Consider the following 26173-nt stretch of genomic DNA (forward strand, 5'->3'; position numbering starts at 1 on the left):
TTCCCTCGGATGATCTGCCCAGACTTAGCTTTCATGACTGGCCCCCACAGGGTGAAGGTCTCTCAATAAAAAATACCTCCTTTTGTATCTTTAAATCTCCCTTTAGCTGTTACTATTCTGGGCATCCTTCCACCTGTGGGACAGGGACATTCTATATTGTAGTGTCAAGGAGAAGACTGGGAAGTGCCTGTGGAAAGCAGGAAGGTAGCAGGGTCTGCTTTTGGAGTCAGGGGCACATGCTATGGAAACGCAACTCTGCTAATCTAGAAAAGGTCTTTGGAATGAAAGGCAGGGTCAGGAACCATTGAGCTGTGTCTTTAATTTTCATTTTTGAAATTTTTATTTAATTAGTTTATTAATTAATTTTTTGTTTTTCAAGACAGGATTTCTCTGTAGCTTTGGAGCCTTTCCTATAACTAGCTCGTGTAGACCAGGCTGGTCTTAAATCAAAGAAATTCACCTACCTCTGCTTTCCACGTGCTGGCATTAAAGGCATGCACCACCACCATCACCACCCAGGTGACCTGTGTCTTTAAGTACAGTGTAACACTATGGGAGGTGCTCATGTCACTCAGGCCTCAGTAGCCAATCAGCCCCTCCAGGTGACCTGCCAGTCAGAAGCTGTGCAGGATTCTTCCTGTGGTGGCAGCCATTTTCAAGCTTGACTTTGAATAGAAGTCAGCAGCAGTGGTTTTGTGTGCTCTGCTGTGAGTGCAGGAAGCTGAGCAAGGAGCATGGACAAGTTGGAAAACCACGATGTGGTGAGTTTGGGGTCATTCTCAGACCGGGAGAAGCGGCTAGTTGAGCCATTGGAAACAGTCTGCTGCATCCTCCTCTGGCCGGGTGGGAGCCAGTGACCAGATGCAGAATTCGTCCCGTTTCTGCCTGGTCCTGTTGGTCCTGCACACCCCAGCAGGGTCTGTGTAAACATGCATGATTCTCCATGTTCTTTGAAATTCCTGAGCTGGCTGTCAACAGCTGAGTAACTTCACTATCCTTACTGCACCTGTTCAGAGACTTGGGAATGGGACTGTGCTTTGAAATACCATTGCTGTTGACTTCACTGTGAAATGCGGGCTCCCTTAGTGCTTGTATTGTCGCAATGGAACACAGATTTGCCAAAGTAACATTGCCCTGGACTGTCTAGTATCTTCAAGAATTTCTGCCCCTTGAACATTTAATATTTAGGTTTAGTATCTATCTGGAGTTAATTCTGTGGATCTTGTAAACAGTATTTTCTGTATAGAGTAGCTAAATTGTGATGTAAAAGAATAGAATTGATGGAATAAGGAATTACCAGTTCTTGAGAAACATTAAGTCACAAAGCAAAATTTAGGTAAAGGAGAACTGCATCCCAAATACCCCAAAGGTAATGGGATTCTAACATTGCCTGTTAAAGATTTGTATGATAAAACATAAAAGTTTGTCCCCCCAGGACTAGCCAGCCACATTCCCATAACAAAGGAGACAAGCCTGATTTGCAACCTGCACAAATGCCCATTCTGCCATTAAAGAACTGGCTTCTAAATGCTGCTCAAGGGGCCATTACAGGGTCACAATCAAAATGAAGTCCTGTTTTGTGATAAAGGTATATTAATTCTACAATTAATTTCTAGTCGTTTTGAAAAGTGATTTTGAGTCAAGGTTTCCTTTTTTGACTGCAGTGTGCTTGAACCCTGTCTGTAGCCCCACAAGGCATTGTCCTTCTTTTCTTGACTAAACACTCTAAACCTTGGATTGCATGTATGCAGGACCACATGGTCCTAAAATTGTGTTTGAGTCATACAGTGGACAACTGCCCATTGCAGAGCAGAAAACTGTCCATTACAGAACAGGGAAAGGATTTGTGTGTGTAGCATGGCTTCTCCCTTCACACAGGAAGAGGAAGAACATTGTTCTGTGTTCACTGCAGGGGAAACAGACTAGATAATAGCTAGGTCACAGACTTAAGTAGAAGACAGTGAGTTGCAGGGATCTCCATTACAAAGAAGGACTGCTGGGGCATGGTGAGTGACTTTCTTTGTAATTTCCCTGCTTGTATTAATTCCTTCCATGTGAATGGAGACAGACAGAGTTGGTGGGTGTACAGTTTAGGGAGGATAGCTTGAACTACTAAGTATTCAGTTTCCCATTAGAGAACTCTCCAATGCAGATATGTACAATCTTAGTTGACATAGTTAAGTCAGCTGAAGGGTTTGAGAAACAAGCAATAGACTGTAAGACAGTCACATTACATCACTCAGTGGATAACATTATACAGGGAACAAAGTCATACAGTCTCTTACTAATGGCATTCTCTCTGTCGAAGAAGGATCTACTCAATTTCAAATTTAGTATAGATAAGTGTTCTCATTTTTTTCATATTAAAGCATCAATTTTTGGTATCATTTTTTACATTCATTTTCTTTAAATGCATTACTGCTATATTTTTCAATGTTTCCTAGTTTAAGAATTTCATTCCATTTTTTCTTAAGTGCTGTTTATTTATTTATATCAGTTTACAGCAGGGTTTCTTAACCTTGGTGGTCACAACTCCCTTTGGGGGTTAGATGACTCTATCACAGGACTGGCCTAAGACCATCAGAAAGCACAGATTTTTATATTATAATTCATAACAATAGCAAAAATATAGTTAAAAAGTAGCAGTGAAAATCATTTTATACTGGGGTTCAACACATCAGGAGGAACTGTTTTAAAGGCTCACACCATTAGGAAGATTGAGAATAGCTGGTTTATATCAATGTCTCCTGTAGCTCAGGCTTCCCTCACAGTACGTAATTGAGAATTGCTTTGAAAACCTAATCCTGCCTCTGCTACCCAGTGCTGGATATGCAACTCCTTCCATGCTGGACCTTGACTGGTCTGTGGGAAGGAGAAATAGATTAGTGAAAGAGTATCCTCCAACACTTCCATATTTTACTGTGAATTTATAAGTGAAGTAGGACTGATGTAAGAATTTAGTTCACTGACCAACTGTAAGCAAGCATAGTCACAAAAGAAAAAGTGATGGGCAAGGAAGAGAGTGAAGGTTTTCTGCTGTGACAGTAGTTGGCATTAGCAATGAGAAGTGACAACCACAGAGCATGCCTTCATGAATCGGTATAAAAGCTGAACTTATTATTAAACCTAATTACTGTAGTTACAGTAGTTCAAGCAAACTAGAAGAACTGGATAAAATGGTGTGTTCCTGCCTAACATGACTGTATACCCCGAGAGAAATGATGTGAGTTGTACTTGGTGTGCTCTAATACAGATCCCTAGTCTCTGGCGCACATGACCATGAAGCTTGTTTCAACTTTTTAACTGTATTTTTTGATATTATAATTACATATTTTCACTATCTGTCTTTTGCTTCCTGCTGTTCTCATGGACCCTTTATTATGTTCTAATCCATGGCCTCTTTTGTTTAACAATTACTGTTGAATGTGTCCTGTGTTTGGTTGCAGGACCTCCCAGCTATGAAGTAAAGGGTTGGCTACACTGGCCATTGAGTGTGTAATGGAATGTGTGCACATAGGACCCTGTGCCTTGGTGGAAGAACAGGAAGTGCTCTGGGAGAATGGAGGATTTTACTAAGCTACAAATTTCCTAGATTAGGCTCTTGTCTCAGCATAGTGTGGAAGGACACACCTGGAGGGTTTTTGCTCTTGGAGACATTTGATATTTGTTCACCCAGTATGTTAACTGCTAGTGTCTTGAAACCCAGCAGGGTGGTTCTACCTAATGAAAGACTCTACTTGGCAATCAGGAGCATCAGACAGAGGTAGCTTACAGGTTCTTTCCAGGATTCTCTTGTCTGCTGTAATGAAAACCACAAAGCCATGACATGGTGAATGTAGAGGACACTGTTCCCAGACCAGGAAGAACAGGTTGGCTGAGTTGTCAGAGATGCTTGGGAAGGAATGGACCATGAGCCAGACAGGATCTGTTAATTTGTACCAGGACCTGGGTAGTGGCCCTTGGCCTCTGAGCCTTGTTGAGTGTGGATTCTCTCAGGGAGGGAGAGGCTCTGCCAGACGTGTGTGGGAGACTATGACGTTATAATCCTGTTGCCTCATGCTATGTAACTGAAAATTGCTTTAAACACCTAATCCTGCCTCTGCTGCACAGTGCTGGATAGACAGACCTGCAACTCCTTCAGGACCGGGCCTGGTCTGTGGGAAGGAAAAATAGACCAGCTAATGAGTGACCTCCAGTATCTCTGTCTTTTAGTGCTTGCTTATAAATGAAGAGGGATCAGTGCAAGAAATGAGTACATAGGTGAAGCTTTAAGCTAGTAGATTCATGGTTCACAAAGGGAGAGACAGGACAGTGGTTGAGAACTTTCCTACTTCAACTGTAGTTGAGATAAGCAATTTTTAGCTATGTACTAACTACCTAATTAGAAATTAGGTAATCAATTTTAGATGCTCCATAAATGTCCTGGTGGCCATTTCTTGTTGTCCACAGGCCAGGGCCATCAAGAATCTGGATAAAGAACTGACCTTCGCATGAAACCAAATTGCTACAGTTGCAGTAGTTCAACCAAAATAGATCTGAGTAATATATGGCCCTGCCTAACAGGACTGGTTTTAAATAAAAAAAAAAAACCTGAGATAAAAGGTTTGAGAAATCCTTGATGTGCTCTAAAATAAATCCCTAGTTTCTGAAGCACATGGCCATAAATCCTGTTTCAACTTTTCAAAATAAATTTTCGAGATTATTACTATATTATATCCACATTCTCTTTCCTGTCCCCAAGCCTTACCATGACCCCTTATTATCTTCTAATTCATGGCCCATTTTTCTTTAACAACAGTTGTGAATGTGACCTGTGTTTGACTGCAAGATTTCCTAGGTATGAGGCCAGGGGTTGGCTGCACTACACATTGAGTGTGTAATGGAATGTGCTTTCAATGAGGATCAGGGTATGCTCAAGGAAAATGGATGAATGTCTACTAAAATACAAACTTTCTTGACTCGGGCCCTCCCTAGTGGACTGGAAAGGCAGAACAGCAAGTACTGTGCTGTCTGAGTCATTTGATCTCTGATCACCCATTTGGGGAGCTGATAATATTCTGAGGCCCAGCAGGGTGGCCTTAGCCAATGAGGGACTCTGGGAAGTCTTAGCAATCAGGAAGAATAGTGCCAGGTCGCTTGCAGGTTCTCTCCAGGATTCTTCTCTACTTTTGTCCTGATGAGTTTTAAGGAAGATCACACAGAAGCTATGCCATAGTGAGTGTAGGGTGTTCAGGAGATGTGTGTTGAGCTGTCATTTCTGCTGGGGTTTGGATGAACCATGTACCAGGCTGTAGGTTCTGTTGCTGTATGTAATAACCTGGGAAGTGCTCCTTGTCCTCTGAGCCTCCCTGTGTATGGATTTCCTGGGGAGAGGAAGACTCTGCAGCACAGGAATGGTAGGCTATAGTGCTTGTAAGATCATTGTCTAGTGTACACACAGGGACATGCTTTTGGTGTGCAGTGGGAAGACAGATTTGAAATCTGATACTCTGGTGTCTAGAAGTTCTGAATATTGTAGTCTACTTTCAAGTTTGTCCTATAAATGTTTCAAATACTTTAAAAGCTGGTAGAAATATGGTGATGTTGATTGCCTTTAGCAATACATGGTTAAAATGCTTCCAACTTTCTGCTTCCACCAGCTGCAATGGTGATTCAGTGGTGTTTAGTTCCACGGGACAAAAAGAGTTTCTGAGCTGCAGATGTTTCTTAGGTGTGTATGGTGTTGGGCAGGTAGATAGAGCAGGATCTATACCTTGTGCTATAATCCATTTCACAGGAAGCAGAAGTTATTCTACATTCTTTTGGGATTGGGCATCAGTGGGGCTGGGTTTACCTGAAAACAGAAGGAGGTCTAAGGAGGTGCAGAATCATAGCAGGAGATCATCTCTATTTGCAGAGAGGGCTCTAGAGCATGGGGCCTGTCTGGAAGAAATACCAGTAGCTGGAGGGTCAGAAACAACAGTTTAATGGTCACTTTGAAGTATTTTGGGAAAATTGTAAAGTCTTTATTTATCTAATTTCTATACACTTAGAATCATAGGTAGCTGGGTAATATTGGTCAAGATCACACATTTCCTGACTCAGTTTCCTTTGGTCTTTTGATTAATAGCTGACTATATTTTCCTGCCTTTGTTCTTGGCTTTTTCTCTCCATCCTCTTTATTCTTTCCCAAATACCATGCACATTCTTTTTTTTTCAAAGTTTATTAAATTATGAAAGTTTCCATTTCCGCCCCTCCTTCCAACACCCTCCCACTCCCCCCCTCCTCCTCCCTCTCCATCCCTAAGAGCAGTCAGTGCTTCCAGCCCTGTGGGAAGTTCAAGTTCCTCCCCCCTCCCTCCAGGTCCAGGAAGATGAGTATCCAAACAGACTGGATCCCAAAAATCCAGTATATGCAGGGGAAACAAGTCCCAGTGTCATTGTCAATGGCTTTTCAGAAAGGCTCCGGGCCAGCCACATTCAGAGAATCCGGCCACATGCAGAAAATCTGGTTGGATCACATGCTGTTTAGTCCCAGTCCAACTGGCCTTGGTGAACTCTCATTAGAACAGTGCCCTTGTATCAGTGGATGATCGCACCCCTCGCGGTCCTGAGTTTTTTCTCATGTTCTTCCTCCTTCTGCCCCTCATTTGGAGCATGGGGGGCTCTGTCCGGTGCTCCAATGTGGGTCTCCATCTGTATCGCCATCCATCATCAGATGAAGGATTTATGGTGATAAGCAAAATCTTCATCAGTATGGTTATGGGCCACGGCCGGTTCTGGCACCCTCTCCTCTGTCCAGAGAACCATCTGGGGATCTCTCCTTGGACCTGGGATCCCATTTATAATCAAGTCTCTTGTAAACCCTAAAATGACTCCCTTAGTTGAGATATATTCTTCCCTGATCCCATATCCATCCTTCCTCCCTCCCCCCATCTCAGTCCCCCGAGTATTCCCCATTCCTCCCCTACACCCTTCTCTCTAACCCTCTCCTCTTCCAACAACCCTCCCACCCCCCTCCCCAGGCACCCAAGGTTACCTGGGACTCTTGTCTATTTCCAATCTCCAGGAGGATAAGTACATGATTTTCTTCAGGTTCACCTTCTTATTTAGCTTCTCTAGGATCTCGAATAATAGGCTCAAAGACCTTTAATTATGGCTAGAATTCACTTATGAGTGAATACATACCATATTCCTCTTTTTGGGTCTGGCTTACCTCACTCAGTAAAGCGTTTTCTATGTCCATCCATTTGCATGCAAAATTCAAGATGTCATTGTTTTTTACTGCTGAGTAAAACTCTAATGTGTATATGTTCCACACCTTCTTTCACCATTCTTCTATTGAGGGACACCTAGGTTGTTTCCAGGTTCTGGCTATTACAAATAGTGCTGCTATGAACATAGTTGAACAAATGCTTTTGTAGTATGATAGGGCATCTCTTGGGTATATTCCCAAGAGTGGAACTGCTGGGTCCTGAGTGAGGTTGACTCCCAGTTTCCTGAGAAACCGCCACACTGATTTCCACAGTGGCTGCACAAGTTTGCATTCCCACCAACAATGGATAAGAGTTCCCCTCTCTCCACATCCTCTCCAGCATAGGCTATCATTGGTGTTTTTGACTTTAGCTAATCTGACCGGTGTAAAATGGTATCTCATAGGTGTTTTGATTTGCATTTCCCTGATCGCTAAGGATGTTGAGCATGACCTTAAGTGTCTTTTGGCCATTCGGAGTTCTTCTGTTGAGAATTCTCTGTTCAGATCAGCACCCCATTTTTTAATTGGGTTAATTAGAGTTGTATTGTCTAGTTTCTTGAGTTCTTTGTATATTTTGGAGATCAGGCCTTTATCTGATGAGGGGTTGGTGAAGATCTTCTCCCAGTCAGAAGGTAGCCTTTTTGTCTTACTGACAGTGTCCTTTGCTTTACTGAAGCTTCTCAGTTTCAGGAGGTCCCATTTATTCATTGATTCTCTTATTGTCTGTGCTACTGGGGTTCTACCTAGGAAGTGGTCTCCTGTGCCTATGTCTTGTAGACTACTTCCCACTTTCTCTTCTGTCTGGTTTAAAGTGGTCAGATTAATGTTGAGGTCTTTAATCCATTTGGACTTGATTTTTGTGTGTGGTTATAGATATGGGTCTACTTTCATTCTTCTACAGGTTGACATCCAGTTATGCCAGCACCATTTGTTAAAGATGCTTTCCTTCTTCCATTGCATACCTTTAGCCCCCTTGTCGAAAATCAAGTGTTCATAGGTTTGTGGGTTAATATCTGGGTCTTCTATTCGATTCCATAGGTCGACTTCTCTGTTCTTATGCCAGTACCAAGCTGTTTTCAATACTGTAGCTGTGTAATAGAGTTTGAAGTCAGGGATGGTTATACCTCCAGACGTTCCGTTATTACATAAGATTGTTTTGGCTATCCTGGGTTTTTTGTTTTTCCATATAAAATTAATTATTATTCTCTCAAGGTCTGTGAAGAAGCTTGATGGGATTTTGATGGGGATTGCATTGAATCTATAAATTGCTCTTGGTAGAATTGCCATTTTTATTATGTTGATCCTCCCAATCCAAGAACAAGGGAGATCTTTCCATTTTCTGGTATCCTCCTCAATATCTTTCTTCAAAGACTTGTCAAAGTTCTTGTCAAATAGGTCTTTCACTCCCTTGGTCAGAGTTATCCCAAGATATTTTATGCTATTTGTGGCTATCGTGAAAGGTGAAGTTTCTCTGATTTCCCTCTCTGCTTCTTTATCCTTTGTGTACAGGAGGGCCACTGATTTTTTGGAGTTGATCTTGTATCCTGCCACATTAGTAAAGGTGTTTATCACCTGTAGGAGTTCTTTGGTAGAGTTTTTTGGGTCGCTCATGTATACTATCTTATTGTCTGCAAATAACGAGAGTTTAACTTCTTCCTTTCCAATTCGAATCCCCTTGATCCGCCTAGGTTGTCGTATTGCTATTGCTAGAACTTCTAGCACTATATTGAAGAGGTATGGGGAGAGTGGACAGCCGTGTCTTGTTCCTGATTTCAATGGAATGGCTTTGAGTTTCTCTCCATTCAGTTTGATGTTGGCTGTCGGCTTGCTGTAAATAGCTTTTATTATATTTAGGTATGATCCTTGTATCCCCAATCTCTCCAACACCTTTATCATAAAGGGATGTTGAATTTTGTCAAATGCTTTTCAGCATCTAATGACATGATCATATGGTTTTTTTCTTTCAGTTTATTTATATGATGGATTACATTGATAGATTTACATATGTTGAACCAGCCCTGCATCTCTGGGATGAAGCCTACTTGATCATAGTGGATAATTTTTGTAATGTGTTCTTGGATTCAGTTTGCCAGGATTTTGTTGAGAATTTTTGCGTCGATGTTCATGAGTGTGATTGGCCTGTAATTCTCTTTCTTGGTTGTGTCTTTATGTGGTTTTGGTATCAGGGTAACTGTAGCTTCATAAAAAGAGTTTGGCAATGACTCTTCTGTTTCTATATTGTGAAATACCTTAAGGAGTATAGGTATCACCTCTTCTTGGAAGTTCTGGTAGAATTCTGCATTGAAACCATCTGGCCCTGGGCTTTTTTTGGTCGGGAGGTTTTTGATTACAGCTTCTAATTCTTCCTGACTTAACAGGTCTATTTAGATTGTTCACCTGGTCTTGATTTAACTTTAGTAAATGGTATTTATCTAAAAACCAATCTATTTCTTGTACATTTTCCAACTTTGTGGCATTTAAACTTTCATAGTAAGATCTAATGATTCTCTGAATTTCCTCTATGTCTGTTGTTATATCCCCCTTTTCATTTCTGATCTCATTAATTTGAGTGTTCTCTCTCTGCCATTTGATTAGTTTGGCTAGGGGTTTGTCAATCTTGTTGATTTTCTCCAAGAACCAACTTTTTGTTTCGTTGATTTTTTTGGATTGTTTTTGTGTTTTATTTTGTTGATTTCAGCCCTCAGTTTGATTATTTCCAGTCTTCTACTCCTCCTGGGTGAGTCTGCTTCTTTTTTTTCCAGAGCTTTCAGGTGTGCTGTTAATTCTCCAATGTGTGCTTTCTCCGTTTTCTTTAATTGGGCACTTAGTGCTATGAACTTTCCTCTTAGCACTTCTTTCATTGTGTCCCATAGGTTTGAGTATGTTGTGTCTTTATTTTCATTAAATTCAAGGAAGACTTTAATTTCTTTCTTTATTTTTTCCTTTACCCAGGGATGATTCAGTAGTTGACTGTTCAACTTCCACGCGTTTGTAGGCTTTCTGGTGTTTGAATTGTTATTGAATTCTAACTTTAATTCATGGTGATCCTCAAGACACAGGTGATTACTAATATTTTTTTGTATCTGTGGAAATTTGCTTTGTTACCGAGTATGTGGTCAATTTTCGAGAAGGTTCCATGAGCTGCAGAGAAGAAGGTATATTCTTTCCTATTTGGGTGGAATGTTCTATAGAGGTAACCCAGATCCAAAAAGAAGAATATGGTATGTATTCACTCATAAGTGGATTCTAGCCATAATTAAAGGTCTTTGAGCCTATTATTCATGAAGCTAAATAAGAAGGTGAACCTGAAGAAAATCATGTAGTTATCCTCCTGGAGATTGAAAATAGACAAGAGTCCCAGGTAACCTCAGGTGAATGGGGGGGGTTGTTGGAAGGGGAGAGGTTTAGAGAGAAGGGAGTAGGGGAGGAATGGGGAAAGCTCAGGGGATTGGGATGGGGGAGGGAGGAAGGATGTATATGGGATCAGGGAAGAATATATCTCAACTAAGGTAGTCATTTTAGGGTTTACGAGAGAATTGATTATAAAGGGGATCCCAGGTCCAAGGAGAGATCCCCAGATTGTTCTCTGGACAGAGGAGAGGGTGCCTGAACTGGCCTTGGCTCATAACCATACTGATGAATATTTTGCATATCACCATAGAACCTTCATCTGGCGATGGATGGAGATAGAGACAGAGACCCACATTGGAACACTGGACTTCACTCCCTAGGTCCAAATGAGAAGCAGAAGGAAAGAAAACGTGAACAAAGAAGGCAAGACCAGAGGGAACCTTCACCCGTTGATGGATGGAGAATGAGACACAGTCCCACATTGGAGCACTGGACTGAGCCCCCAAGGTCTAAATGAGGAGCAGAAGGAGGAAGAACATGAACAAGAAAGGCAGGGCCGTGAGGAGTGCGTTCACCCACTGATACAAGGGGACTGATCTAATGAGAGTTCACCAAGGCCAGTTGGACTGGGACTGAATGAGCACGTGATCCAACCAGATTCTCTGAATGTGGCCGGATTCTCTGAATGTGGCTGGCACGGGGTCTCTCTGAAAAGCCATTGACAATGACACTGGGACTTGTTTCCTCTGCATATACTGGATTTTTGGGATCCAGTCTGTTTGGATGCTCACCTTCCTGGACCTGGAGGGAGGCGGGAAGAACTTGAACTTCCCACAGGGCATTAGGGATGGAGAATGAGGAGGAGAGGGAGTGGAGGGAGTGGGAGGGTGTTGGGAGGATGGGCGGAAATGGAAACTTTTATAAATTAATAAACTTTGAAAAAAAAACTCACAGAGATCCTCCTGTCTCTGCCTCCTGAGTACTGGGATTAAAGATATGTACCACCACCACTCAGAAAGAAAACATATTATATAATGCATGTTTGGATTCAGAGAACAGAGCTGGCTATTTACTGACAAAAGATACCATAGAGGTTTGGAGGACTGTGGATAGATAGGAGACAAGTAGTAAGGTTGGGCTGAGAGTAGATCTTGGCCCTTTTTGGGTAGAAGAATGGAAGAGGAAGAGTCACTGGTGGCTTCTCCACTGTTTCTCTAATCTTTCAGGTTTTTACACCTGATATCTGACTCCCAATTTTTATTGATAAAGATTAATTGTTTATATTTCATCTGGCCCCCTAAAAGATTTGCTTAATAAACAGAAAGAGGTAATTAATACCCCTAGATATAGATTGCACAGTCGTTTATTAACTTTAATGTTTTAATGCTAATGAAAAGGAAATGGCAGCTGTGTAGAAAGTTAAAACTCATTACCTTTCATTTTTTTATTTAGACAAAAGGGAAATGTTGTGGAACATTGAGTGAAGATATGTTACATTTATTTATGCTGCGGAATATGTATTTCATGATGCAAGAGTGTGTTGCATTCTTTTATGTTGCATTTTTAAACTCTGTGAAGCTCTGTTACTGTGCCCGCCTAAAACACCTTATTGATCAATTAAGATCTGAATGGCCAGTAGCTAGGCAGGATAGGGATAGGTTGGGATGTCAATCAGAGAGAATAAGTAAAAGGAGAAAGAGAGAAGGATTGAGGACCAAGAAGAGAAAGATGAGAATGTTAGGGACCAACCACCCAACTTCACAGTTAGCCACATAGTAAGAAGTAAAGAAAGGTATATAGAATAAAGATAAAAGTCCAAACGCAAAAGGTATATCGAATAATTTAAGAAAAGCTGACTAGAACCAAGTTAAGACTGGGCATTCATAGGTAAAAGTAATTCTCCATGTGATTTATTTGGGAGCTGGATAGTTGGCTCCCAAAAAAAATAAACAGGAAAAAAACTGACTACTGGATGGATCATCTGTGGGTAAATGCCCAAGACTGGTACAACAGCATCCTGGGGTAGATCTATTCCCAATTTTCTGAGGAAATACCATCTTCATTTTCATTGTAGATCTATAAGTTTATAAAAGTTTTTCCCCATAGAAAACTAGAATGATATAGCTAAAGTATTGCTCAGCTCATGCCAGTCAATATTTTAAGAATTATTTATTGACTTGAAATTATTAGGCCTGTTCATATCCCAATATACAAGTTGGGAGGCTCAGAACCACCTGGTACTCCAGATTCAGGGGATCTGACATGACACCCTCTGTTCTTATACACATGGAAGACATTCTTTCTCACACGTAAATATATACAAAATGTGGGGATAAACTTCTTTTCAAAAGTACTCTGCCTCATAAAATAATTAGAGCAAAACAACTTGTTTTAGGTGTGTAATACAAATTATACACTGTATGTTTTAATTTGTTATCTTGTATTTGGTTTGAAAAAGTTCTGTCATCTTTACTCTGATGCAGACTTACAGGCAATCTTCAGTCAAAGGAAATGAAATGGTGCCTAAGTGATCTTAATCAATATAATTTTCTTTTTATAAGAGAATGAGATCCTTTTAGTAATCAAAATGTTTTCCTAAAATTAAAACATCAGAAAGTTTTGTGCAAATTTCTCCAATTTGGTGGAACAGCTCTCCTCACCCAATCCATTTTCTATTCTCAGCAAAGTAGAGAGCTAGAGAGTGCAGAATGCCTACTGGCCAGTGATTTCCTGTTATGTAATTTTGGTTAGTATCTTGACATTCTTGTTTCAGGAACCATAATATGTATTTATAGGCCTGTCTTTGTGTCTTCTTTTGCCTATGATACCATATATGTTTTTGTTTTTATTAATTATCATTTAAATTTACTTTTGTTTTTCTAGAAAATGATAGATCTTCATTAATCTTGTTCAGAAAATATACTATATTTTGAGGTTCCTGAGCATTTCTTGGTTTAGGAAGTTTCTTTGGAAAGCCAGTTTTTGTTTTCTCTTCTTGATCTAAGAGGCTTACTTTTCTTACATCTTCACCAATGATCTGTACCTTGTAAAGATTTGTCACTTGTATTGGTTTAATAAAATACTGATTGACCAGTAACCAGTCAGGAAAGATATGTGGAGTGATCAAAACAGGAAACTCTGGAAAGAGAAAAGGCTTAGTCTACAGTTATCACCCAGATGCAGAGGAAACAAAATGAAAATGCCTCACTGATAAAAGGTACCAAACCATGTGGTTAACACAGTTAAGAATTATGTACTAATGTTAGATGTAAGAATTAGTTAATAAGAAGCCTGTGCTAATAGGCCAACCACTTTATAATTAATGTAGACTTGTGTGTGTTTGTTTGGGACTGAATGACTATGGGACAAGTCACTGTGAAGTGATCATCTTGACCATCATAGGAGACTTTGAACATTAGAACAGTGTAGGGGCTATTGTGGACTATAAGTGTCTAAATTAATTTTCCTAATTAATACCAGGAGCCTATAGTGACCCAGGTCAGAATGCAGTTTATTGAATGAAAAACTTCCCATTTATGAACAATATTTGGGAATATAGGCAATGTTCTCTCCAAACTGCTTCCTGCTTTTTATTTGGCAAAGTGATTTTTTGGGGCTGGTCACAGCGACCTTTTGGGCAGTCTTGATTCATCAAACCACATTAGTCTGGAAGGATTCCACAGGTTCTCATCCTCTGTGGACACAAAAGAACAACCTCTTTTCCAAAGCAACAAATTCTTAGCTCCAAATTCTGAGGATATGATATCTTTAAAGCATATATATTGGTTACTTAGTTCCTTTACAGTCAAAAAATTTCAAAGAAAACACAATAATATACATAATTCAGACACTCTGTATATAGTCCATATTTATGTGGCTTATTTGTTTTTATTCTATTACTTTCTAATATTTATTTTATTCTATTTACTTTTTTAATTTATGACTGTCTCATTCTGTCTCTTTAAAGACTTTATTTCACTTTTTATAAACCATTTACTTCCTTTTATAACTCTCTATATTTTTTCCTTCTCTCTCCCAAGCCTATGTATATATTTTAAACATATTGTGTCTCATTTAGAGGTCTTTTATGTGTGAATCTGTCCTATTGTGTATCTGTAATTCTTTAGTGTTCAGGAGTGCTTCTTAAAATGGTAAGGACTTCCTATGAACATAGGCTGTGTCATTGGTAGAGCAAATACGGCCTTCCAGCTTGCTCCACCCACTCCAACATAGCAGAGGCATGTTTGCTGCCTATGAGAGTCATGTACATTGCCCCATTTTCAGGCACACTGGGAGTCTAAGTTGCCATTAGCAATCTTCTCACAGACCCCATAAGGTCCTCCAGAAAGAGTCAGAGTTTGTGCTGACAGCAAGGCCCAGAATGCTGGCATTTCAAAATGGCGCAGCTTTTTGATTTTTGATTTTGATTTTGATTTCTACCTTTTAATCAGGAAAAACTCTCTTAAAGGAGCCACAGCATGTCATCATTAAGCAAAGTCCATCTGGAGAAATAAATGCGGGTAAACTTCATTTTTTAATGTCTAGAATTCCTTTCCAAGCTCTCTAAGATCTCTAAGACACTATAGCTTTGCAATAGACCAAAAGTAGTTCCTTTATTAACCCATGATAACCACAGCATACAGAGGGTAATCCCACAAAATGAGTTTCTATAGCCTCAACCCATTTCCTGTTCTTTGTGCCTACTGTGTTGTGGTTGAATCTAATCAGTCAGCTTTCTTCTTTTGCTGTCGTAACTTCCCCACCATCTTGAACTCTATCACTAAACCACATAAGATTCAGTAGAATTAACTGCTATTTGGTGCTAAGGTGGTTTGGTAGCATACTGTTTTCATTTTTGTTTGTTGATTTTTGAAAACTAGGTTTCTCTGTGTAGCCCTAGCTATTCTGAAAGGAGCTCTGCATATCAGGCTGTCTACAAACTCAGAGATCTTCTGACTCTGACTTCCAAGTTCTGTGATTAACAGTAGGACAGCGTTCCTGGCTTTTTTGTTTTTATATTGTTGTATGGTGATTTTGTTCCTATCAAGCATATGCTGTTGTACTGAACTTCACCCATATCTTGAATTTTAATATTTTATAGAGGGTATCATTATGTTTCCCAGGATGGCATATATTCATGACATTAATACTGCCTGTGCCTTTGTAGTCATTGGATTGTAGTTGCATAACCTTCTTCCTGCCTGTTTTTGTTTGTTTTGAATTTTTATTTTTGAAAGAGTATTTTACCTGTGTGCATGGATATGCACCATGTGAGTACCTGGTTCTTATGTTGATCAAAAGATGGTACTAGAAACCCTGAACTTAAAATAATGGATAGTTATGATCCCCCATGAGCCCACCTATATGCACAACCTGAAGGACTTTGTACTGTTGAACCATCTTTCCTGCTCTGTGTTATGTGTAATCAGCGTATTAATTACTATTGTTTTCATTTGTCCATTTGTAATTTTTTAAACACACAGTACCTTTTAGTAAAATCTTATTTATGTTGCAGTTTAAATTGGGGCACTTCAGGTTTCTGAATAAAGAGTTGAAGTAAATGCATAACTCTTTGTTGAAGCTTCATTAAAAATCTATGAGTTATTTTTATCTTTTATGTTTGTTTGATTAATTTTTTCATGTGAAAAAGGTATTTAATATGTATTTCTGGATTTTCCAGAAGTGATTGTATGGGATAGGCTTGTATTCAATTCAGAAGCAGAAAGAGATATACTTGCCTCTGCCTGAGTTCAAGGATTAGAGGCATGATTCAATGCATCCAGCTTTTTTCATCTTATTTTTCTTTTTTGTAGTTAGTAATTAATCATTCATACAATTTCTATTGCCTATACTCTGTACTGTTGATCTGCTACATATCTTTCATTGTTGGTTAGTAGGCATTACTCTTACAAGGTGATATCCCAGTCAAAAGGTTCAGAAATGACAGAGGTGAACCTCCTATTCAGTTTGCTTCTAAAGTGAATTGGTAATTAAATTATTATGTATATGTCATGGAATAAGTATGGATGGCACCAGAATTATATGAGTATACTGTCAAAGAAGTATATATTTACAGTGATGTCAAAGTCATGCTTTCTGTTGTACACATTTATGAGATATTTTAGAATGCAGTGACCTATGATGACGTTCATATCAACTTCACTTCAGAAGAATGGGATTTGCTGGATCCTTCCCAGAAGAAGCTCTGCAAAGATGTGATGGAGGAGACCTACAGTAATCTCACTAGTATAGGTAAGACTGAATTATCTTTCATGTTTCAAATACAGGGACAACTGTTCATTGTTTAATGATGCTCTTTTGTAATATGATTGAGAAAAAAGAATGGGGTAAACAAATCAGTCATGGTTGTAAGGTTTGCTTCAAATGGTAACTAAATTTTTTACAATTTCTAATATATAACATACATGTTTTCTGGCACTATATTTTTAGGATACAGTTGGGAAGACCATAATATTGAAGAAGATTGTCAAAGTTCTAGAAGACATGAAAGGTAATTTTCATGTATAACCTGATACAAATGTACCTCAGAAGAATTTGTAATGTATCCTATATGTTTAAAGAAAAGCAAGTGTGTAAATAATAAAGTGCATCGATGTTTATTAAATTCTCAGAAAATCATATACCTTAATTTCAGATAGGTGAACTGGACTTGCAAGTCGTTCTTTTAAGAAAGAAGTCAGGCTTCGGGCCATGGCAGGGTCCTGGTGAGGAGGAGCTTGGGCGTTCCCCGACCCCATAGAGGCCCAGGTCGCCCTGCAGTGCTGACTACCCCCTCCTGCCTGCCATCCCAGCTCCCATCCAGGTACGAATTCCTATATTTCTCCCTTCCCCCTGGGGCTATAAAATTTCCCCAGCTCAGCTGCCTTGCGAGCTGGGCCTGGGCTGTAGGCGCATCCCGGCTGGAGGCAGTTCCTGGGACTTAAAGGCCTCCCTGAGGACAGGTGGACCAGGTGCCAGCTCAGCCACATTCCTGACCAGCAGGGGCCCTGACTTCTGGCAGAGGGCCATCGGAGGGGTGAGTTTGCTTCGGGCTGTGGCAGGGTCCTGGTGAAGAGGAGCTTGGGCGTTCCCTGACCCCATAGACGCCCAGGTCACCCTGCAGTACTGGCTCCCCCCTCCCGCCTGCCATCCCAGCTTCAATCCAGGTACGAATTCCTATATCTCTCCCTTCCCCCTGGGGCCATAAAATTTCCCCAGCTCAGCTGCCTTGAAAGCTGAGCCTGTATTGTAAGCGCATCCCAGAAAGAGGGAGTGCCTGTGCATCAATAGCCTGCCTGAGGAAAGGTGGGCATTCTGTCAGTGAAGTCCCTGCCCAAGAAGGGAACCTGACCCGGTAACAGAAGTTCCAATAGAGAACATTTGAAGTAAGATATGGGCAGATGCCAAGGCAAGACCTCATCCAACAATCTGAAAAACAACATGAAAACACCAGATCCCAAGGACCCTACAATAGAAGGACTTAAACACCTTAACCCAGAAGAAGTGGAAAAAAGTGCCATTATGAAAGGAATAGAGTCCCTTAAACAGGATATGAATAACTCCCTTAAAGAATTGGATGAGAAATATAACAAAAAGTTTGAATAAATGAGTATAGAAATAGATGAGAAATATAACAAAAAGTTTGAAGAAATAAGTAAATCCGTGAATGAGACCCTGAGAAACCAAGAAAAAAACAATCAAACAAGTAAAGGAAACAGTTCAAGAATTGAAAACTGAAATGGAGGCAATGAAGAAAACACAAACCGAGAACCGGCTGGATATGGAAAACCTAGGTAAACGAACAGAGACTACAGAATCAAGCATAACCAATAGAATACAAGAGATAGAAGAACGAATCTCAGATTCTGAAGATACCATAAAGAAAATAAATGTTCTGGTCAAAGAAAACGGCAAATCCAACAAATTCTCTTCACAAAACATTCAGGAAATCTGGGACACAATAAAAAAAAACATATCTAAGAATAATAGGGATCGAAGAAGGAGAAGAACTGCAGATCAAAGGCCCAGAAAATATATTCAACAAAATTATAGAAGAAAACTTTCCCAACCTAAAGAACGATATTCCTATGAAGGTTCAAGAAGCATACAGAACACCGAATTGACTGGATCAGAAAAAAACATCCCCTCGCCATATAATAATCAAAACACAAAACATACAGATTAAAGAAAGACTCTTAAGAGCTGCAAAGGAAAAAGGTCAAGTGACTTATAAAGGTAAACCTATCAGGCTTACACAACACTTCTCTATGGAAACAATGAAAGCTAGAAGATCCTGAATAGAGGTACTGCAGAAACTAAGACACCCTGGATGCAAACCCAGACTACTATACCCAGCCAAGCTATCGTTCACTATCAACGGAGAAAACAAAATATTCCAGGATAAAAATACATTTTGCATGCAAATGGATGGAAATAGAAAACACTTTACTGAGTGAGGTAACCCAGACCCAAAAAGAGGAACACGGTGTGTATTCAGTCATAAGTGGATTCTAACCATAATTAAAGGTCTTTGAGCCTATTATTCCTGATCCTAGAGAAGCTAAATAAGAAGATGAACCTGATGAAGATTATTTAGCTATCCGCCAGGAGGTAGGAAATAGACAAGAGTCCCAGGTAACCTCGGGTGCATGGGGGGGGTGGGAGGGTTGTTGGAAGGGGAGAGGGTTAGAGAGAAGGGAGTAGGGGAGGAATGGGGAAAGCTCAGTGTCCTGGGATGGGGGGAGGGAGGAAGGATGAATATGGGATCAGGGAAGAATATATTTCAACTAAGGGAGTCATTTTAGGGTTTACAGGAGACTTGATTACATATGGGATCCCAGGTCCAAGGAGAGATCCCCAGATTGTTCTCTGGACAGAGGAGAGGGTGCCTGAACCGGCCTTGACCCATAACCATACTGATGAAGATTTTGCTTATCACCATAGATCCTTCATCTGGCAAAGGACGGCGATACAGACGGAGACCCACATTGGAGCACCAGACTGAGCCCCCCAAGGTCCAAATGAGGAGCAGAAGGAGGAAGAACATGAAAAAGGAAATCAAGACTGCGAGGGATGCTATCACCCACTGATACAAGGGGACGGATCTAATGAGAGTTTACCAAGGCCAGTTGGAGTAGGACTGAACAAGGACGTGATCTAACCAGATTCTCGGAATTTGGCCGGATTCTCTGAATCTGGCTGGCCCGAAGTCTTTCTGAAAAGCCATTGACAATGACACTGGGACTTGTTTCCTCTGCATATACTGGATTTTGGGGATCCAGTCTGTTTGGATACTCACCTTCCTGGACCTGGAGGGAGGGGGAAGGAACATGAACTTCCCACAGGGCAGGAAATCCTGACTGCCCTAAGGGATGAAGAAGGAGGAGGAGAGGGAGTGGGGGGAGTGGGAGGATGTTGGGAAGGGGGGCTGAAATGGAAACTTTTATAATTTAATAAAATTACTTTCAAAAAAATGAAAGAAGTCAAGGAAACAATATCTTAACCTATATTACCATTTGAATCATAATAAAATGAGAGCTATACTGTAAAATTGCCAATCCATTTTTTTCATATTATTCTTAGTATAAAATATTTATATGTTGAAAAGGTGATAAGTATATCTCTAAAACTCTCTATTACACTAATAGTCTATAGAAAGGGTGGTTTAACCCATATACTTATTATGTTTAATAAGGGAGCAGTTAGAGTCATGAATCAAGGGACAACTGTTGTGGAGAGGTGTTAATCTAGATACCACGAGTTTATGAGGACATAAAGTCAAAGTGTGAACTCAATGTAAAAACTTTATATTTGTTATTCTTCCTTTACTAGGTATATCATGTGTTTCTCTAGATAGAAGCCACGTGAGCATAGGGATGTGAAAAGATATAACATTCCCCCCTCTCTCAGAACAGATAGAAGATATGTTGCAGTCCCCATGAAGAGTATACATGTTGAATTTGATGTACAAGTATACAAGTAATTGGTTTTCTACTCTCATTGTTAATATATCAATAAGCTCACATTTCAGAAAAGCACCATAAGTACTAGGACTGTGTAAATACTTTGGGTTGTCCTAGTTCACTTAGCATATATAGTATCACTCACCATATAGGAAACTTTATGATTGCAAAGAGTGGGAAACCTCTGAGTTTTTTCTGTTCTCTTCAAATACATGATAATTATCTTAATGAAAAAAAAGATTCTGTAAATGTGAACCATGTAATAAAGGCTAGTATCAGTTATCTTTAAAATACAAAAGCAAGCCTTAATGAAGAGTAAAAACAAGGTTGTAAACATGGTGATAAAACCTTAACATATAATTCCTCTTTAAAATAGGACTAAATTGTAAAATTAATTTATACAGATAAAAAATTCAACAATGTATTGAATGTAGTAATGCTTTCACATGTACCATTATCATTGTAGGCATGAAACAAGTCAAACTAGAGAGAAAACTTTTGTGTATACTCAATGTGTTAAAGCCTTTGCATGTGACAGTCATCTTCACAGGCATGAAAAAACACATACTAGATTGAAACCCTATGAAGAAAATGAGTTTGTTAAAGCCTTTTCACATCACAATCATTTTCAAATGCATAAAAGAGCATACACTGGAGAGAAATCCTATGAATGTAATCAATGTTGTAAAACCTTTCCATGTCATGACTGTCAAAGGCATAAAAGAACATGTACTGGAGAGAAGCCTTATGAATGTAATTACTGTGGTAAAGTCTTTGTACTTCACAGTGGTCTCCAAAGACATAAAAGAAGCCATACTGGAGAGAAACTTTTTGAATGTAGTCAGTGTGGTAAAGCCTTTAGATATCACAGTTATCTTCAAAGACATAAAACAACACATACTGGAGAGAAGCCCTATGAATGTAATCACTGTGGTAAAGCCTTTGCTTGTCACAGTCGTCTCCAAAAGCATAAAAGAACCCATACTGGAGAGAAACCCTATGAATGTAGTCAGTGTGGTAAAGCCTTTGCCCGTCACAGTCATCTCCAAAGACATAAAAGAACACATACTGGAGAGAAACCCTATGAATGTAATCAGTGTGGTAAAGCCTTTGCATGCCACAGTAATCTAAAAATTCATGAAAGAACCCATACTGGAGAGAAGCCCTATGAATGTAATGATTGTGGTAAAGCCTTTGCATGCCACAGTAATCTAAAAATTCATGAAAGAACCCATACTGGAGAGAAACCCTATGAATGTAAACAGTTTTGTAGAGCCTTTGCACAACACAGTCATCTTCAAATTCATGAAAGAAGCCATACTGGACAGAAACCCTATGAATGTAATCAGTGTGGTAGATCCTTTACACAACACAGTCATCTACAAATTCATGAAAGTAGCCATACTGGAGAGAACCAAAGCCTTTGTATTTCATAGTATTCTCCAAAGGCATAAAAGAACCCATACTGGACAGAAACCCTATGCATGTAATCAATGTGCTAAAGCCTTTGTATGTCACAGTAGTCTCTCAAACCAAAAAACAAACACTAGAGAGAAATAATATGACTGCTGAAAGTGTGGTAAATGCTTTCTTTATCATAATCATCTTCAAAGACATGAACACATGCTGGAGAGAAACCCTATGAATGTAATCAGTGTGGTAAGGCCTTTTCACTTCACAGACTCTTCAAATGCATGAACGATCACACACTGGAGATAAAGTCTATGAATGTAATCATAAGTGTGGTAAACCATTTGAATGTATGAATAATCAAAATTATGAGAAAAATCATACTGCAGAGAAATCCTATAGATATATTCAGTGTGATAAAGTTTTGTATTTTACATAGGAGTAAAACTTTGTATGCAAAAATTTGTTAAAATCTTTGCATATAACATTAGGCATTGACTTCCTGATAAAGATACTGAAGACTTCTTATTATAAAGTATTTGGTAAGATCTTTAACCAAAACACTTATAATCAGTTACACAGTGATTTGGGATTCCCCTCTGTTTGCTGTGAATGTGTTTTGTTACCATTGTTTAATAAAGAAGCTGCTTTGTGTCTATAATCTTGCAGAATAGAGCAAGGCAGATATTCCAAGCAGAGACAGAGGAGAAAAGAAAGTGGAATCAGATTCCATGTATCTGCTGAAGACGGCAGATGCCCTGGAACCTTACTGGGAAATCACAAGTCTTGTGGTAAAATACAAAATAATAGGAACGGGTTAATTTCAGATGTCAGAGTAACTTAATAAGATTTCTGAGCTAGCTGGGCATTGGTGGCATACACCTTTAATCCCTGTACTTGGGAGGCAGAGGCAGGTGGATATCTGTGAGTTCAAGAGCAGCCTGGTCTAGAAGAGCTAGTTCCAGGACAGGCTCCAAAGCCGCAGAGAAACCCTGTCTCCAACCAACCCCCCCAAAAAAGAAATCTGAGCTAAAAGGCCAAGCAGTGTTTTAATTAATATAGTTTCTGAGTGGTTATTTGAGGTCTGGGCAGCCAGGAATGAACAATTAAACTCTGCCTATAAATTTGGCAGTGTTAACAATCTTTTCAAGTATTATGTTCTTTTTATATGGTTTGTACTTACAAACTCATGGTAAAAATGAATTTGTGAGTTTATGAAGCCCTTTGTATAGGGTAAATGGGTCAGGCAAATAAGCACATCCTGAATCTGAAACCAGAGCCAGTGAAGTACATAATTTGGACTCTGAAACTGGAGCCAAAGAAATATATCCTGACTCCAAAACAAAGACAAAGAAACACACTTTGTTTCTGAATCCAGAGACAATGAAAGAAACACCTGGCCCTGAAACCAGACTCAAAAGGTTATAAGGGGCTAGTGAAAGAACACACTTTAACTCTAAAACAAGAGCCAAAGAAACACACGCTATGCTAGACCAACTGAGCACAACACCTGTTAATCCCTAAGCTCGAGATCTACCAACCCCAGAGCATGAAATCCATCCAAACTCTGCTTTGTTCTAGATCAGAGATTAATATCTAACCAATTTCCACCCTGAGAATCTTCTCCTGGAGAAAATTCTGCCCCTAAGAAGTCCTATATAAGTTCTGTACCTTTTCAGTTGACATCTGCCTATTTCTGTCCTAGCAGAGGCAGCCCGTCTCCTGGATTCTTCCCTTCCAAATAAATTTCTTTAATGAGTTTAGGGTAAAGATCTTTCACTGGAGTGATAAGAAACTTTGTAGTGGATTGGAACAGAGAAGCTTTGATCAGCTCTGCTGGCAAACTCTCTTAAAGGAGCAGAGCAGAAGTAGCAACTCTTCACCAGAGACTGCAACATTTCAGCAGCAATTTCCCATTAACACCAGGGAAACAGAGAAGTAACTATTTGGGCTGAAGCTGAGAAAACAATTGACATCTCTATTAGGAAACTCCCTCATGTGGTGGAACAGAGAAGTATTGGAAACCTCTGCTAGGAAAGTCCCTTAGGGAAGTGGAGCAGAACAGCAATGAACACGTCTGCTTTGAAGCTCTCTTAGCAGAATGAAACAGGGCCCATCTGTGATGGCTTTCTTGGAGAGGAGCAGAATTGCTACATCCTGCAGGAAGAACCTCTCCCACTGGACCACAACTTCAGGTTTGGCTGGGCTTTTCAATAGTCAGTATATATCAGGAACCATCTTTGACAAGTATACCACTTACCAGGGTAGGGGCATGGGGAATAGAAAAATAAGTAAAGAGAATGAAGACACATATGATAATAATAAATCAGAAGCATAGGACAGTACTGGGAGGGAGTTCCAGTAAATATTGAAAGTCTGCCTGCAGTTAATTTTCCATATACTTTTATACCCTGACACAACAGGGGGAAGAAGACAAAAGATGCTTTAACGTGATGCATAGGACAACTAAAACAGTTACTTGCTTCAATTCTTTGAGCCATCAAGTCCGTGATTGTTAAGAAAAACATTCTGTTATTCAGGCAGTGAATTCACCCTAGACCAAGTATCCTAAAAGCAGTCAATCCCTAGGTGAAACCTCTTAATTCAAAAGGAGAAGTATGTTTGAATTTTTTCACTTTCCCAAGGGCGAGTACATTCACCTGTATGGGCCCTCTTAAAGTCCAAAACACAAAACTAGGACACCTTAGGTAAGGGTGTGTAACCACACCTGTTAACAACTTTGAGCAACCTCAAACTCTGACCTTCAGATAAAGTGGAAATAGACTCCTGGTTTTGGACCTCCACAAGAACAACTTTTCTCCTCATAGCTGTAGGGATCCAGTATACTTTCCCTTCACAGCTGTGGGTATGGCCTGACTTCTAACTGTCAGGGTACCTTTTTCTTCAGAGCCCTAGGTATCAGCGTACCTTCCCTCTACAGCTTCATTAATAGCCAAACTTCTCAACAGTCAGTTAGGCTTAGGGGTTAGGGTTAGGAGTGTTAGAGGTAGGGTTAGGCAATTTAAAGGTTTGAAAGTTTTTCTATGTATGTATAGTAGTCTGGACTGGCATCTGGTCTCTCAGAGTGTTAGGCACATCTGTTCAGGGCCTTTTGAATTTTAAAGTCTTCCTTGAGAAGTCAGATATAATTCTAGAATGTCTGCTTCATATGTTACTCCGTCTTTTTTCTTTACATCTTTTAATATTCTTTTTTTATTGTTGTTGTTCTGTATTATTATTAGTGTCAAGGATACTTTCTTTTCTGGCACAATCTATTTGGTGTTCTGTATGTTTCTTGTTCCTTTATAGGCATCTCATTTAATTTATGGACCTTTTCTTTTGTAATTTTGTTAAAAATAATTTCTCAGCCTTTGAGCTGAGATTCTTAACCTTCTTCTATTCCTATTATTCATAGGTTTTATCTTTTTATGGAGTCTTATTTCCTGTATTTTTTTCAGGAAACTTTGAGATTTAATATTTTCTTTAACTAAAATATCCATTTCTTCTTTTGTGTCTTCAACACTTGAGATTGAGATTCTCTCTTCTATCTCTTGTGTTCCGTTGGTGGAGCTTGACTCTGTATTTCTTACCTGAATTTCTAAATTTTTCATTTCTAATATATCCTTAATTTGGGGCTTCTTTATTGATCCCATTTCCCTTTTCAGGTCTTTAACAGTTTTCTACATTTCCTTTCCACTATCTCTTTGCATGTTACTTGATTTCTTTAAAGGATATATTAGTTCCCTCTTTAAGGTCCTCTATCTTCATATGGGTGGTTTTCAGGTCTTTGTCTTGTGCTTGAAGTATATTGGAATATTCAGGGCCTGCTGCTTTGGAGGATAGATGGACTCTTGTGGAATCATATTGCCCAGAGTGTTATTGATTGTGTTTTTACACTGGCATCAAAGAATCAGTGATTAGGATGATTAGAGATATAGATGCTGATTTATGGGTTTGACATTGTTTGGTGAGTGTTTCTTCCCCTGGTTTTTGTTTTCTTTATGGATTTTAGGAATGTATAGTGCCTGTATGTTGCCTGTTAGGAAATTTTCACTGGAACTGATAGCAATAGCCAGTAGGGATTTTAGGTAAAATGGTTTTCTGGGTATTTGTAGCTTACTCTTCATAATAGAGGGAGACTAGGGTCTGAAGGCATTCACAGGAGGAAGAAGAGCAGAGCCAACAGTGGTCTGCTTATTTCACATCCTTTGAATGG

At 39.6% G+C, this 26173-nt stretch overlaps 1 protein-coding gene across 1 annotated transcript in view; it reads left to right on the forward strand.

The window, feature by feature from the left end:
* LOC125405504 (uncharacterized) overlaps window positions 1-21983 on the forward strand; it is a 42321-nt gene extending 20338 nt beyond the window's left edge. Inside the window, exons 3-6 of the mRNA XM_087908970.1 lie at window positions 16711-16837; window positions 17036-17096; window positions 21014-21181; window positions 21347-21983. Of these exons, the coding sequence (XP_087765096.1) occupies window positions 16711-16837; window positions 17036-17096; window positions 21014-21181; window positions 21347-21983 (993 nt within the window). The remainder of the gene's footprint in view (window positions 1-16710; window positions 16838-17035; window positions 17097-21013; window positions 21182-21346) is intronic.
* The last annotated feature ends 4190 nt before the right edge of the window (window positions 21984-26173 follow it).

This window comes from Myodes glareolus, chromosome 1 (genome assembly GCF_982192425.1).
Source record: "Myodes glareolus chromosome 1, mMyoGla1.1, whole genome shotgun sequence".
In the NCBI taxonomy this organism is placed as follows: Eukaryota; Metazoa; Chordata; class Mammalia; order Rodentia; family Cricetidae; genus Myodes; species Myodes glareolus.